The sequence below is a fragment of the Bactrocera latifrons genome, unplaced genomic scaffold, assembly GCF_001853355.1.
Source record: "Bactrocera latifrons isolate USDA-ARS-PBARC rearing strain unplaced genomic scaffold, ASM185335v1 scaffold_267, whole genome shotgun sequence".
NCBI lineage: Eukaryota > Metazoa > Arthropoda > Insecta > Diptera > Tephritidae > Bactrocera > Bactrocera latifrons.
Genome location: NW_017536263.1, coordinates 81,058 through 96,346, shown reverse-complemented (window position 1 = coordinate 96,346; position 15,289 = coordinate 81,058). Strand labels below are relative to the sequence as shown.

Sequence of the window (15,289 nt, the reverse complement as noted above, 5' to 3'; positions counted from 1 at the left end):
ACAAATACATACATATGCATGTACATATGTATATGCGTTAGGTATAATCCACTAATGCGTTTTCTTCTCTTCTTCTGCTTCCAGTGTACGTCAAATCGAATACTCTTTTAGGTGACGCCAAGCACCCCACCGGTGTGGTGTTGGCGGAAATTGTCAAAGGCAACATTCCGGTGCGAAATGGTGTGGTGCATCTGATTCATCGGCCGCTAATGATAATCGACTCGACGGTGACGCAATTTCTACAGGTAGGTGTTCGATTACAAATATACACAACCGATGAGTGAGAGTATGCAGTTGCCTGTGTGAATGGGTGAGTGCTTGTGCGGTGACCCGCGACACTAAACTAGACGAAATTCAATAACAATTATCTTGTAGAACCCCAGTGTGTATGTGTGTGTGTGTGTGTGTGCTTACCTATTGCCTAGTATTTGACACGCCCAACAACATTAGCAATTCTATTTGTGTTGGTACTTTAACTTACAACCACAAAGCGCAAGCGCGTGTAATAAACGGTGTTTGAGAATTTAAGTTCTTACAGTTAATACAAAATTGATGAAAATGTCTAAAAAAAAAAACATTAACATTATTATTAACTGGACGCCGCTTACTGCCCGCTGCTTAGCACAATAAACACCTACATACAGTCAAAACTAGATAAATTGCACTTTTACTTGTGTTCACACAGACAAATTTTATGAAAGTGATAAATCAATTTTTGAAAGAATACTCTCATTTAAAACGAAACATTTGAGTTATCAAGCTTCGTCTGCGTTCTTATAATTTGCTGCACATTTGCTTTGCTTATAAAATTTATGCTTACTAAAACGTAGATTTAATCTAAATGATAAACAAATATTTTATCGACAGAATTTTAGACATTTGTAAATATTAAATAAATATTTTTTTAGTGAAAATAAAACAATTCTAACATTTCAAGCAGATTTAATCAACAGAGCATGTCAAGTGTCTAGACTACTCAGAGTTTTGCTATCAACAAATTTTCTTTAACTCGCCTTAAGCAGCATTTTTTTAGTGCTGATGAAAATCGTTCGCTAGTTTTAAAAAAATTAGAGAACTATTCGCACTAAAACCGGAAAATTTCAATATTACTTAAGCGGTTATATCCACTTGCAAGCCAGAAAAAATGATTTTTGCAAAGAATCATAAATCTTCCTCAGAAGTTTTCTCTCGAAAACTCGGTCATTTACGGAATTTAATTACTGTACTTTAATAATAGGTGATTCATTTTGAAATATTTTCTTCGAAAAAATATTTTTAGCGGTGAAAACGATTTTTTTTTATTAAAATGATAGCAAATCCAAAAACCGAGAAGAACTATTATTAATATTGATGAACTTAGATTATCATTGAATTTATATAAACTTTATGATTTTTGACAAAATTTTTTGAAAAAAATTACACTTTAGAGTTGATTAAAAACCCGAAATTATTATCGAAAATAATATTCCTTCCATCAGTACCTGACAAATATATCTTGTAAAGATTTCTAGTTGATAGGTTCAACCGTTTCAGCAAAATTTTCAACACCGACTCTAAAAATGTTTTGAGGAAAACCCAGTCTTGGGAACCGGTTGCACAACTTAAAAAATTCTTACAAATAAGTTCATATCTCTGAAAATAATTTTCAGAGCAACTTAATGTTTTCGGAGAATTTTCTCAACTGTGTTTACATTAGATATACATAAATATTTGAAAAAATACAAACCGATTTTTGAAATTCGCATGAGGGTGTGTATACTCGTATAACGCCTTAAATGTCGCTCATACGTCATGTCGTCCCACGTAACTTATTGTTAGAAGTAAAGTACCTGTACTATTGCAATAAGCTGTTAGATGTATATGAAAAGATGAAATACTTCTTAATTAATAAGGAAGTATATTATGTAATTAGTTGTTCCGCAATTGGAAATGATAAATAAATACAGGAAAAAACTGTTTAGGGAAACTGCAGAAATTAATATTATAAGGTGCATTGTTTAAGCACAATTGAACTGCAATAATTCGAACTAAAAATGTTACTAACTCGAACTAAAAAATTAGGACAAAAAGTTAATATCAGCAAAATTGTCAGCAAAAGAAGTAAATGTTGACTACAATTAGGCGCATTTTTTATTATTTTAGCAAAGCCTAGTACCTAAACCTTTCGTAGTTAACTTATTAAGCTCTTTTGTAAATAAGACGTGTAAAATTAAAAAAATAAACAAATTTTATAATATGAGAATAATTACGTTAATATTATTTTTTGAGCTCTTCTAGCTAAACTTTATGTTTAAAAATATACTGCCAGTAAGTGAAAGCAATCTATCTTATATATAAAAAAAAAGTGGTATAAAGTAAAATATTTATTACGACTCGACTGATTTAATCAACATAAATGTCTAAATATATAAATATTTAATGTTTTTAATTGCTGTTCAGAAATTTGTAATTTGTCTTCAAGCACTAATTGTTTTTCATTAAACGCCCAGCGCACATTTTGCAGCTTTGATCTGACTTGAACCTGCTACGGTCGCTTGAAAACAGTTGTTTACAACTCAAACAGGTTTCTCGTACGAACAAAGTGAATGCACATAAATTTCTAATATTGAAAAAAAAAACAAGCTATAAAAATTAGCAATTTTATGTATATTTTGCAATGAGCGTACGTTTTCATTTTTTTGGTTTCCAATCATTGATAAATACATAACAAGAACATAACAAAACAGCAAAAAAATTCAAATATTTCAAATATTTAAACAAAAACATTACAAAATGCAAACAAGAACACAATTTTTAAATAAATAGAAAACAAAAACCCTATAGACTGATTTTACCTCGAACTTGAATTAGCAAATGTGCGATTTTGTAATTCGTTTTCGGTTTGATGTAAAATCATAAGCAAAATTTTATTTTAAAATAATTTTTAAAATATAAATTTTATTTTAAAAAAATTTTGGGTGCGATGTAAGTATACAAAACCAATAAACGTTGTAATTTTGTTATGAATAACAAATTAGATCATCGTTCACTCACACCACCCCAAAATCGTCATCTGATAAGTCATATCAGTCAGTTGAATAATTACAGACTAAGCGTCACAATTGGCATCTCAATTGATAAAATTAGTTAATATTTCTTTGTGTATCCAAATAAATCAAATAAATTCAAAATTTCGAATTTTAAAAAATTCAACAAAAAAAAAATTATTAGCGAAAATGGAAGCTGTATATATCATTACTACATTCTCGTCCATTTCATAACTGGCTCGTTCTCAAGTTCACGCCCACTATCCATACACATTAGCAGTAACTTACACTGTTTACCAAAAATAAGCATCTTCAGTACACAAGTGCAGTGCATAGACTTTAGACTTTTATAATATTATTAGTTAGAGATTAGAGCATAGAAGAAGTTACACACTCTTTGGAAAAGAATTATTTTTAAAATATTCACATGCACAAATTTAGTATATTATATATGTTGAAATAATTGCCGTAAACTACTCATACAAACTAAATATTTAAAGAATAGTTATTAACAAAACTTCTTACTTTCAAAAATATAAATATAAAACTATGTTACTTCGTTTAATCTATTTGTCAAGATAAATCTTAAAATATCGCTGAGCCAAATTGCACACACCTGCTTTAATTAAATAAAAATAATTTTGGTCAGGAATACAAATTTACATGCCATACTTTGTAACAAATGCGCTATAAATAATTTCGTAATTTTATTTTATTTTTTCAAAACTTTTAGAACATAAATTTTTGTTAGACAACAAAACGGAAAACTAAGAACTATAAACAAAAAATATTAATAAAATATATAATAATACTTAGTAAATATATTTTAACTTTAAATACTTTAATTCATTTCAATTTCGCGAAGCTATAATAATACTATTCTCAGATACAAAAAATATTGTGTACAAGAACTTCACTTGAAATGAAAAAGTTTCTCTTGAAAGCTCTTATGCTATAGTGGTCCGATATTAGCAAAGGACATGGGTGCAACAATTCAGGTTGATATCTCAAAAACTCTGGGATTATTTCAAGTATATGCAGATATACAGTGAGACGGGTATGGCTTAATCGACTCAGCTCGTCATGTTAATCATTTACATATAAAGGATGATTCATTTCAAGGTTCCATACTGTTAAAAAAAAAATTAGTGCCGATGTTTATTGTCATTCGAAAAAACATTCTTCGGCACTTATTTTTTGAAAATTACCTCTTTCAAATGTTGGCTGCAGAAACGTCTCAGATGGTTCATCCGTTGCGTGTAATTTTCGTTGACTCGTTCGAGCATTTCGACTGGTAATTGGCGAATGACACGCGTGATATTTTGCTCCAAAGCCTTAATCGAGAAAGGATTGTCCACATAGACTTTAGACTTTACATATCCCCGTAGGAAAAATTCTAAGGATATGATATTACACGGTCTTGGTGGTCAATCGAAGTGTTATCTCAATAAATAATGGGAAGTGTGGGCAGTGGAGCCATTTTGTTGAAACCAATTGTCGCCAAGATCACGAGGTTTAATTTCGGGGATCGACGCTATCGTTCTTACTGCCATCATTTTTGAATAAAGTACCCCTACTTTGATCACCCGCATATATGTATATATATTCTATGGATTCTCCGATGTTTCCTTCTGGGTATACAAAAATAATAATATAATAAATATAAAATATGTTTAACATAAAACCAAATATTGTACCAAATAATTTGATAAAAAATAATTAATTGAAATAAATCACTAAAATAATTTATGATGAAAGTTTTATTTCATTCATTTATAATAAAATTTAAATAAATAATAATTATTATTGTGACATAAAAAAGGATAAATTAAAGTAAAACAAAATAAGTTCTAAGTATAGTATGTATAAAATACTACTTTAAGCTAGTTTCTTAAATGATTTAAATTTGACCTTCAGTTTCGTTTCTTGCACCTGCAATTTTTACTTACTTTACAATTGGTTACACGCTTCAAGCCGTCATCAACACTAGTGAAATTATTTTAATTTTGCCAAAACATTCAAGTTAATATGAACAGCAACTATTGACTCCATAACAGTCCTGTACGAGTACAAATCAAGCATTGGCATTTCATATATCATACGAATATTATATAGTATACATATAGTATATTTTATTAAAATTCCGTTCCTTATTTGTTTGATGTGATTGCTGTGTTAGAGCAGAAAACAATATTGACTCTGGTATTTTCTTTGTACTCTTCTCTGCGAATGTTTTTTGTTCTGTTTTGTTACGATTTTTATTTGTGAACTTTTTTGTTTTTATTATATGCAACGCTCCGGAACTCACGCAACCAAACAAACATTTTAGTCATTTAAGGTAAATACTTCAAACAGTATGCATATATATTCGTACACAAACATACATATTTATATATGCAGTATATATGAATTTGTAATCTCAAAATTATCTCAAAACATTTAGGCAAACAAATAAATTACATTACAATATTCATACTTATGCATAAATACATATACTCCATGTCACACACATACTTATTTGCATACATACATTATTGTAAAATGCATATATTGGCAATAAGTTGGAATAATATGCATATACTATTGAACTTTTAAAGCATGCAAGGGCTAAATATTAAAAAAAAATTATGGGAGATAATAATATTGAAATTGTTGGAGTTCAAAGCATGAGATAAAAAATATTTGAAAGATTAAAGACCATAGTTTAGGATTAGTTTTTAACATTATAAATTTCATTGACACCTTTACTAGAAACAGTGAGCTTTTTTAAGTGCGTGACACATCTTCTGGGTAGATTTATATTAAAAACAAAAAAAGTTTAACTTCGGTCGCAACGACGCTAGAATACCCTTCAATACCCTTGCGCAATAGTCCATGCCAAATTTTGATAAGATATCTCGTCAAACGAAAAAGTTTTCAATACAAGCACTTATTGCCGATCGTTTAATTTTTATAGCAGCTATAGTGCTATAGTGGTTCCATATCGGCGGCTCCAACAAAAGAGCAGCTTCATGAAGAGGAAAAATTGTGCAAATTTCAGATCGATGTCTCAAAAACCGAAAAACACAGCGAAACGGACTCGGCTGAATGGGCTCAACTCAACATGCTGATCATTTATTGTATATGTACATAATTATATGTACTTTATATTTCTCATATTTATAGATTACTTGAAGCCACCACATTTAGAATAGAAATTTTTAGTAATGTCACAGAGCTGTGTTTTCATTACAATTGTACTAAAAATTGGAAAAATCAAAGCATTTCGAGACACTTTAAGATAATATTGGAATGCACTTCCAAAGAAGTTCACTTCAATCGAAGCTTACACAAAATATGTACATACTTAGATTTAGCTGATCAAATTAAGAACAAAGAAATTGCATGCACATGTTTATATTTTATTTATAATAAATACACATATATCTACATATAGAAATATGAGTACAAGGAACTCATAAATATACGAGTACATCAAAGAGTGACCAGCATGCAACAGTCAAAATCAGCGCTACGCTGTCTACAATCTGTTATATTTATTGCATGATATTTTATCACCTGGTTTCAAAATCCGCCGATATTCAAAATTATGAATAGTGAAAGAAATTATTTTCGATAAACGTGGAATCTTTTTAATTTTTATCGAATTTAACATTTTCGCCACAAAAATTGTTCACACTTAAACTAGCATATGTAACTCAATATTCTGAGAATGCTAGCAAAAAAATGTTTATGCATTGGAGAGTTTCGAAAGTTAAATAATATTACACAACTTTTGACTTAATTATATAAATATATATGTACATATCTATGTATACCAGAATTGTGTTTTAACATGGGAGTGAAATATCTCCTGTCATCAAACAAACAGTCGTCGCAGTCACGACTACATCCCTTGTTGTATCATCTCACTCTAATACAAGCTTAGTGGTATATGACAAAAGGGATAACGTCTAGAAAATGAACTTGTAGATCAAAATTTTTAATTAAGGCGAATTCTACTTTTCCCAATTTTTATCCGAGCAGAACAAAATATTTTTTTTTGTGAGAAATATTTAAAAAAAATTAATTATAAATGACTAAAACAACAATAAGATTGAGAACTAACCCTAAATCTGAAATCCTCATATAACCGTTAGCATGTACGAATATATGTATGTACATATGTATGTATTGCAATATATCGTATTTTTCATTTGCGAAATGCGCATTTTTGCCTTGCTTGCCACCAACCATAATGCAACATAGCAGAGAAAAAAGTAGAAAACCAAATGTAAACACAATTATTCCAAATTATGCATAAAATATATAGAGAAACACGAACCAAGTGCCAAAACACAACATTGCACGAAACCCTTATACATAAATACATACATAGATACAATTTATTGCAAATCGTTTAGAACTAAACTCAAAATAAAAACAAAAAAATATTAAAGAAAAAAGTAAGCAAAAAATCACAAAGTACTTTAATTGAATTTCAATTGATTGTGTATTTTCTTGACGTTGTCGGCAACTCGTACGCTGATGGCAATCCTCAAACACTCTCTCTATCTGCGTGCAACGACCTTAAAACAAAACATAAATGTTTCTGTCGCTGCTCTGCCTGCGTTCTAACTGTCGTTGTTGACACAAAAACCAAAAACACAACCAATATCAAAACTCATTATCACAACAACAACAATTCGCAAAACGCGTAGTTGATGAATGTAAGTATGTACGAAATTTGCAAAAAATAAAAAATAAAAAAAACACAACTAAAATTATTTAAATAAATCGTATGCTTGACTAGAATTAAAATATTTGACATGAAGAAAAGAGACTAATATTGCAAAATCTGCTCCATATAAATACTATGTAAATGTGCAAAATTATTGTTCTAATAATGCATTATGAAGTGATTTGTATTGATCTCAATTAATATACATATGTATAAGGTATACACATATAAAACAAACACATACATCTAAACATAAGAGTTGCGCATTTTTGTTTACACAAAGTAATTAAATTTTCTACACCTATCGGGTAGGATTGAGATACGCCAGCTAGTGAATTACATATGTTAAGCTAATTCGACTTTCTTCGAAGCTCTTCCCTCTCTTTTTTGATCATACAGGGTTTGTCCGGAAAGTAATTGGACTGAGTCGCTTAAAAAAAAATTATTGAACCAATCGTTACAATTCTTTAAAAACTTCCAAAATAGGCTCTTCTTCGTCGATGCAGTGCTGCCAGCTCGATTTCCAAGCATTGAAGGCGGAACGCATTCTTCGGAATAGCCTTGACAGTCGAGGTGCATGCTGCTTCGTCTCAAAAGCCTTGAATTTCATCGGCCTTTTCAGGCAAGGAGACAAAAAATGTTCGGGTGGCCACATCTCATTAGGTAGCTGTTCAAAAGAAGGGCTGTATGAGCCGGGGTGTTGCCGTGGTGAAACTTACAATCGGCTGCAATATCTCGTCGGACCCGATTGACCCTTTCTTTGAGTCTCTTGAGAGCTCCCTAGTAAAACGTTGATGGTTTGTCCAGGAGGAACAAATTGATGGTGGACGTTTTATCGGTGTCTGTTGAAGTCGAACGTCTTTGTCGCAGATTTATCGAGTTTCACACAACTTAAACTGCTCTAACGATCGCTGCATTTTCGGACTGCACCACTCGCAGAAACACGTCGCGAGAAAGTGTTTGTCCTGACTCTTCAGGTGCCCGGAGACAATTGACCAGCCACTCGTTCGTTAGCTAGGAACGCCATCTACCGAATCCAGTCGGTGCGCGCACGCTTCCAAGTACAGTCGCGGAAGAAAATCAGTCTTATTACTTTCCGGAAAAAGCCTGTAGTAAGGTCCCGATAAGTTCTAATAAAATATTACATATGTACTTACATATGTATGTACCTCTATCTCTTGTTACTTATCCATTGAATACGAACGTCCCAGAATCGACCAAAATGTATTTTCGATACATATTTTAACATATCAATCAATATTTTAACAACAATCAACTTTCGAATTTGACATAAAGATTCAGTTCTTTTATGAAAACTGAAGATGCTTTTACTTAAAAAACTATCTTCTTTACTGGCGTAGACACTGCTTACGAGTTATCAACAGTGCGACATCATTTTGTTCTGTTTGCAATTAGGCGCCAATTCGAGATAGCAAGTGCAACCAGATCCTTATCCGCCTGATCTTTCTAACGATGTGGAGGCCTTCCTCTTCCTCTGCTTCCCCCGGCGGGAAGTATTTTTCAGGGCTGGAGTATTTTCATCCACACGGATGACAGCAGGGTTAGTCCCTGTCTCTTAATTCGAGGAGCTATGTCAATGTCGTCGTATAACGTGTACAGCACATAGTTCCATCGAATGCGTTATTCGCATTATTCGATTATAAATTTTCCGCAGAACCTTTCTCTCGAAAATTCGTAATGCCGACTCATCAGATGTTGTCCTCGTCTTGACTTTGCACCATATAGCAGGACAGTAATTATGAGTGACTTATAGAGTTTGAGCTTTGTTCGTCGGCCTACTCAATCCGAAGTAGCAAAACTATAGTATTGCAAAAATTGAGTTGGAATGTACATTAGATAACATCCGTGAGCAGCACTTTACTTTGACGCCACAATAATAATAACGTCCATAGAGCGCCACATCTCTGTCTTCTGACCACATACCCATCTTCCAAGGAGTGTCAGATCGATTAACTTTTAAATTAATAATGACAAAGGTGTCGAAAATTGCAAAAGCAACTAAATATCAAAATTCTTGTCGTCAGGATTTCGGAATTCTGCGTTAAAATTCTTTATTACGGCAAACATTAAACCAAATAACAATGTTGCATTTTTTACATTAACAAATCTGCTGAAATACTATAGATATATATTATGTATATTATATAGGTTACATATTGCAAACAATTGCAACCTTTTCAATGAATGAAACACATTGCATTAAAGTCCATTAACCTTAGCCTACAGCACGCCGAATTTAATTAGTATCTGTCACCTGCACACTAGCAGACATTCCCTTGCATACAACAATATATATTCATTATATCGGATAATCATATATAAAGCTATTAATTTTAGCATTTCACTTCCTATAAGCCACATACTCGTACTATACTTCTATGCTATGACATTGGAAATGCTTTAATTTCCCATACTCACATTTATCTCCCGCTCTTATTAAACTCTTTTAATATATATTTATTCACAATTTCAAATAAACTTTAACTTATGACATAAATTATTCTTAAATGTACCATTATTATTAGTATTTATGTGTATATACATTAATGTGCATTTAAAAACTTGTATCGACTATTTTGAATATTATATATAGTAATTGTCTGTACGTACATACTTATATAAGTTAAACTCATTAAAATGTTTGCAGGCGCGCTAAAGCCTTACTAATTTGATAAATCATCTATTTATATTATATATATATTATATTATGTACCTACATACAACTATTTTGTTTATGGTTACTTTATTCAATACAAAATTATTGCTTTTACATAAATGTTCACATACAAACACAAATAACAGTAAATACTAATACTTTCTCATTATTATTTTCACCGTCTAGGATAATGAAAATGGCGCTCTACGCAAATTTTACGACGTAATTATGGATAACGGTGGCGAGGTGTTAACCGACATTAGCAACTTGGGTGAAATTACAATTTTGGCACCTAGCAATGATGCCTGGGAGGCCAAAGATGTACAAAATCTAATAAGGTGAGATATTTTTTGCCAAACTACATATATACAAATATAAGTATGTAAGAAGATAATAAAATTTTATTTTATTTTATAGAAATCGTGAGAAATTGCGTGATATCCTGAATATGCATATTATCAAGGACAAACTGAATGTTGATCGAATTCGCCAAAAGAACAAGAATATTGTAAGTGAATATTATAATATTTGCATATATATAAGCTATAGCAAAAATAAAAAATTGACACAGTGCGCCCAATTTCAGAAAGTATGACTTTATTGTTTTAAAACTTGAATTTTACAATTCTTATAATAACCAGCATAGTAGCATCCGTAGCATCGGTCAAGTGCTGGGCATGAGTCATCAAAAAAAATTTTGTGAACAATTGAAAATTCAATAAAAAATACCGCAAGACTTTTTTGACAACCAATATTTATATTTTGCAATATTCGAAAAATTGTAAGCAAATATTTATTTACTATATATGGTAGTATTATTAATTATAAGATTAATTAATCTCACCGTTACGTTTGCAGATTGCTCAGGTGCCAACTGTCAATAACCGTACATTCTTGTACTTCAACATCAAAGAAGAAAATGGTGAAGAAATGATAACTGTTGAAGGCGGTGGCGTTAACGCAACTGTGCTGCAAGCGGATGTCGCTCAAACTAACGGTTATGTACACATTATTGATAAAGTTTTGGGCGTCCCATATACAACTGTACTCGAAAAACTCGAAACGGATCCCATGATGAGGTAAAAACAACTTTTTTTTATTTGCGGCATTTTGAGAAATATTTTGATAAAGATGGATGCTTTTTCGAATAGAGATTAATACTAGGGTTTATCTTAAATTATATTCTGTACACTTCCTTTCATTAGCATTAGAATTATTTTACTGTGTTATTGCTTCTTCATAATCGTTTGTCTAGTGGGTTCAGGAAAAGTCGGAGCCATGAAATAAGGAGATTTTGTGATGTCAGAGTAAAAATAACAGCAAATGCTCTCTTGCAAATTTTGAAAGTAACCGCAGTCCCAAATGATTCTCTGTTTAGTGGATATAATATTATATATGCAAAACAAACAAGGAAGGCTCTATGGTTGGGTTCAACCGAATATTTTGTTCTCTTGTTATTTTAAAAATTCAAAGCCGTGGACATCACAATCATATTTGATACCTAACTTCAATATAGATCATAAAACCAGTTAATATGCTCATGCTAAATGGGAGCTGGAGGAAGTAGTTGGCCCTATCATAACTATTATTGGCACGAAAGCAGATACTCTCCCTGAGCTTTATTATATATATTATAAAAACTTAAAGTCAGACATATGCACTGAGAGCTACATATTTGGTATCTGAGCTCTGGAATCTCTCAGACACTATTCTTGCAAAATTCTATACCAATGAAGACAGGTGCTCGAATTATTAAATTAAAAACTTTTTTATATTGGAAGTATTTGCGATTGCACTCCGATTTCATCTAACCTATTTGTTATTTAGAACTGTTGGAAGCTTACCACCTCACAGATATAAAATACAATTCCGTTACAAAATAACGAGTTTGTATAGTTTTAAGATTTCTATTTAAAACTTAAAATTTATTTTTTCTTCCAGTGATACCTTCAAATTGGGTCAATTCTCCGCCTTTAACAATCAACTGAATAACACACAACGTCGCTTCACCTACTTCGTGCCACGTGACAAGGCTTGGCAAAAGACCAAATTGGACTATCCTTCAACACATAAGAAACTCTTCATGGAAGACTTCTCCTACCATGTAGGTTCAATAACTTTTAACATATAATGTATAAGGAGAAAGTAATCAAAACCTTTAAATACTTACAGTCAAGATCAATATTGGAACGTCACTTGGTCATTGCCGATAATGTGTACACGATGAACGACTTGGTAGCCATGACAGCTGCGTCTGGCGACTCCATTTTGCTGCCTACCTACAGAGATTCCTTGAAAGTCAAAGTAGAAGAGGAAGCTGGACGTAAGTATTACGCTCTACAATTACTTTATATACTTATAAGTATAATTGAACATGACTGTACTTGTTAAAATGAGGGATCAATAAATATACGGTTTATGGTTGCGAATAAAATTATAGTATTATCTAGTATTACTTAATTACAGCAAACTAATTGATAATATTAATTACAAAAATATTTCATTCCATTTTCTAAAAACGAAAATATTTTCGCTTTAATTGCTTACGTGAAGACCTTCACGATGAATATGCTTCACATGAGTGGACTGGTGAGTGGTGCGACCGTTGAAAATTACCCGCTGCAAATTCACTCATCTAAACATTAATTAGTAATAGCGCTTTTTGTTTAACATGTTGTTGTATATCATCACCGATTTTCCTTCATAACTCAACAGTTACTAGTTTTGAGTTTTGAAAATAGTTTTATTTTGTAGTTTTCACGTGTACATAAACGGTTAGGGTTGTGTTAACTTGTTTGTCAAAAGTCGCAGAGAACATGTTCTTGTGACAAATGTCTGCAAAAAAAAAAAAGAAAAAAAGAGATTTTTATGGATTCGCCTGTCGTATCACGAAGAAAATTTTGTTTTGATTTCGATAAATATTCATGGGATTCTCTCTAACGTTGAGCAGTTAGTAAAAGCAGAGGAAAATACTCAAAGTATTACATACAAACTTTTAGAAATATAGGATAAGACTAGGTCTACAACAAATTTATACAGGCTATTTCTACCAAAACAACTATTGTTAAATTAGTATTATAATACATTTTAGAACCACCTTTTAGTAAAATTTTGTTTATTCAATGAATATTAGTTGGCAACTCCATTTCTTTGGCCATATACATAAAGTCCATATGTACTCAACTCACCGTTATTTGTTTTTAATTTTTTATTAGAAGAAAAAATTGTAAACATTTCACATGATTGTCTTCACATATGTATGTATGTATATAATTTTTGCCAAATCATATACTCATACGCATTACATAGCTTTTAAATATTTATCGCCTAATTTTTAACATGAATTAATTCTTATTAATTAATACAACAAGTTCCATTTTTATTTATAGGTTATGTTATCACTTGGAATTTCAAGAAGATCAACGTTTACCGACCGGATGTCGAGTGCACCAACGGCATAATACATGTCATCGACTATCCCATGCTGGAGGAGCGGGACGTCGTCGTCAACGGAGGTAGCTATCCGTTAGGCACTAACTTGTGCATTCTCTTCTCAAATATCCTCATGATAGCAATAGCGAAATTTCTTTTCTTAAATAATTAATTGTATGTATAAATTAACTTACAACAACAAAACAACAAAAAACCAAACAAAAACTCATTTTAAATGAATCAAAAAAATCCAAAAAAAATAAAAAATAATACCAAACCGAAAAATTGCAAACAAACCATGCAACATGCAACAAAGTGAACATACACTCATACAATCAAAGTTCATAGCCAGCAAACCGAGCATCACACATCCAAACACCATATATGCCTGCCACATTATGTAACATACTACAGATCACATGACTCACGCGTTGCACATGCCATCGCTGCATGTATATTTGGTGGTGATGCGGTACTAAGTGAGTCGTTGTTAACACTTCGATGGTCGATGACGAACTATATTTCAATTTTGTGCTTTTGATCTAACATTCTTACATTCGTTAAGTTTTAATAATAGATAAATTACATAAAATGGCAACTCAAGAAGTATGATACGAATAACTATTATGTACAGTACAAATAAAAATTAGGAGTTATTATTATAATTAGTGTAGAGTGGCGATCTCCACATATACATATTGGCAAAAACAACAAAAGCAAAAACCAAACAAAACAAACACGAAAAGGTAAATGCGTTCGATAATTGCGGCTGCCGGCAAGCAAAAACAAAACCACAGCCATTCTTGTACATTTCAACTTTGAATGCAGCCCAATTTGATACATACGTATATACTGAACGTCCGGCAACACCAAATCCGCCAATAAAGCAAAATTAAAAGTAAAAGTTTTCAGTTCTCTCGCTCTCATCACACAACGAAACAAAATTCATATGTATGTAAATAACTTGTGACCAAAGAATTGCATCAGATAGTTGTGTGGCATGTCACCTGCACATCCTAAATACATACATATTTAAGTACACATTAAGTTTGCACAAGAAAAATAAAAAAATATATATAAAAGTGCATACTGCTTTCCAGCTAAAAAGTTTTCAGCCGTCTTCACAAGTTTTGTTTTGAAAATTTTATTTAATATTTTTATTTTTGCTCCTTTCCGACTAGTATTAAACGATCTTTCTTACTTATTAGCCACAGAACGCCTGCGCGAAATCATTGTAAATTAGCATTGAGTGAAACTGACTTGTATGTGCTAGCTAAAGTTTAAATATTGTAATTATGTATATTTGCTAAATATGTAATTCATACAGAGCATACAGTTGTTTTTATTTTTAAACATTATTATTTTTTAATAATTTTAATGAATTTTTATTTATTATTTTATGGTACTTTTTAGTCACTTGCGTGCATAAGTAAA

The 15,289-nt window shown here is 31.5% G+C and overlaps 1 protein-coding gene across 5 annotated transcripts in view; it reads left to right on the top strand.

Annotated features, from left to right (window-relative positions):
* Positions 1-14,287, top strand: part of LOC108969833 (fasciclin-1) — a 39,156-nt gene extending 24,869 nt beyond the window's left edge. The window contains exons 8-17 of one of the 5 annotated variants that reach the window (XM_018934802.1): positions 85-245; positions 5,356-5,364; positions 7,727-7,735; positions 10,610-10,761; positions 10,841-10,931; positions 11,282-11,502; positions 12,365-12,527; positions 12,596-12,746; positions 12,977-13,012; positions 13,813-14,287. In XM_018934802.1, the coding sequence (XP_018790347.1) occupies positions 85-245; positions 5,356-5,364; positions 7,727-7,735; positions 10,610-10,761; positions 10,841-10,931; positions 11,282-11,502; positions 12,365-12,527; positions 12,596-12,746; positions 12,977-13,012; positions 13,813-14,027 (1,208 nt within the window). In that variant the 3' untranslated portion in view covers positions 14,028-14,287. The remainder of the gene's footprint in view (positions 1-84; positions 246-5,355; positions 5,365-7,726; positions 7,736-10,609; positions 10,762-10,840; positions 10,932-11,281; positions 11,503-12,364; positions 12,528-12,595; positions 12,747-12,976; positions 13,013-13,812) is intronic. The other 4 variants (XM_018934803.1, XM_018934805.1, XM_018934804.1 and 1 more) reach the window with 4 other exon arrangements.
* Positions 14,288-15,289: the final 1,002 nt, after the last annotated feature.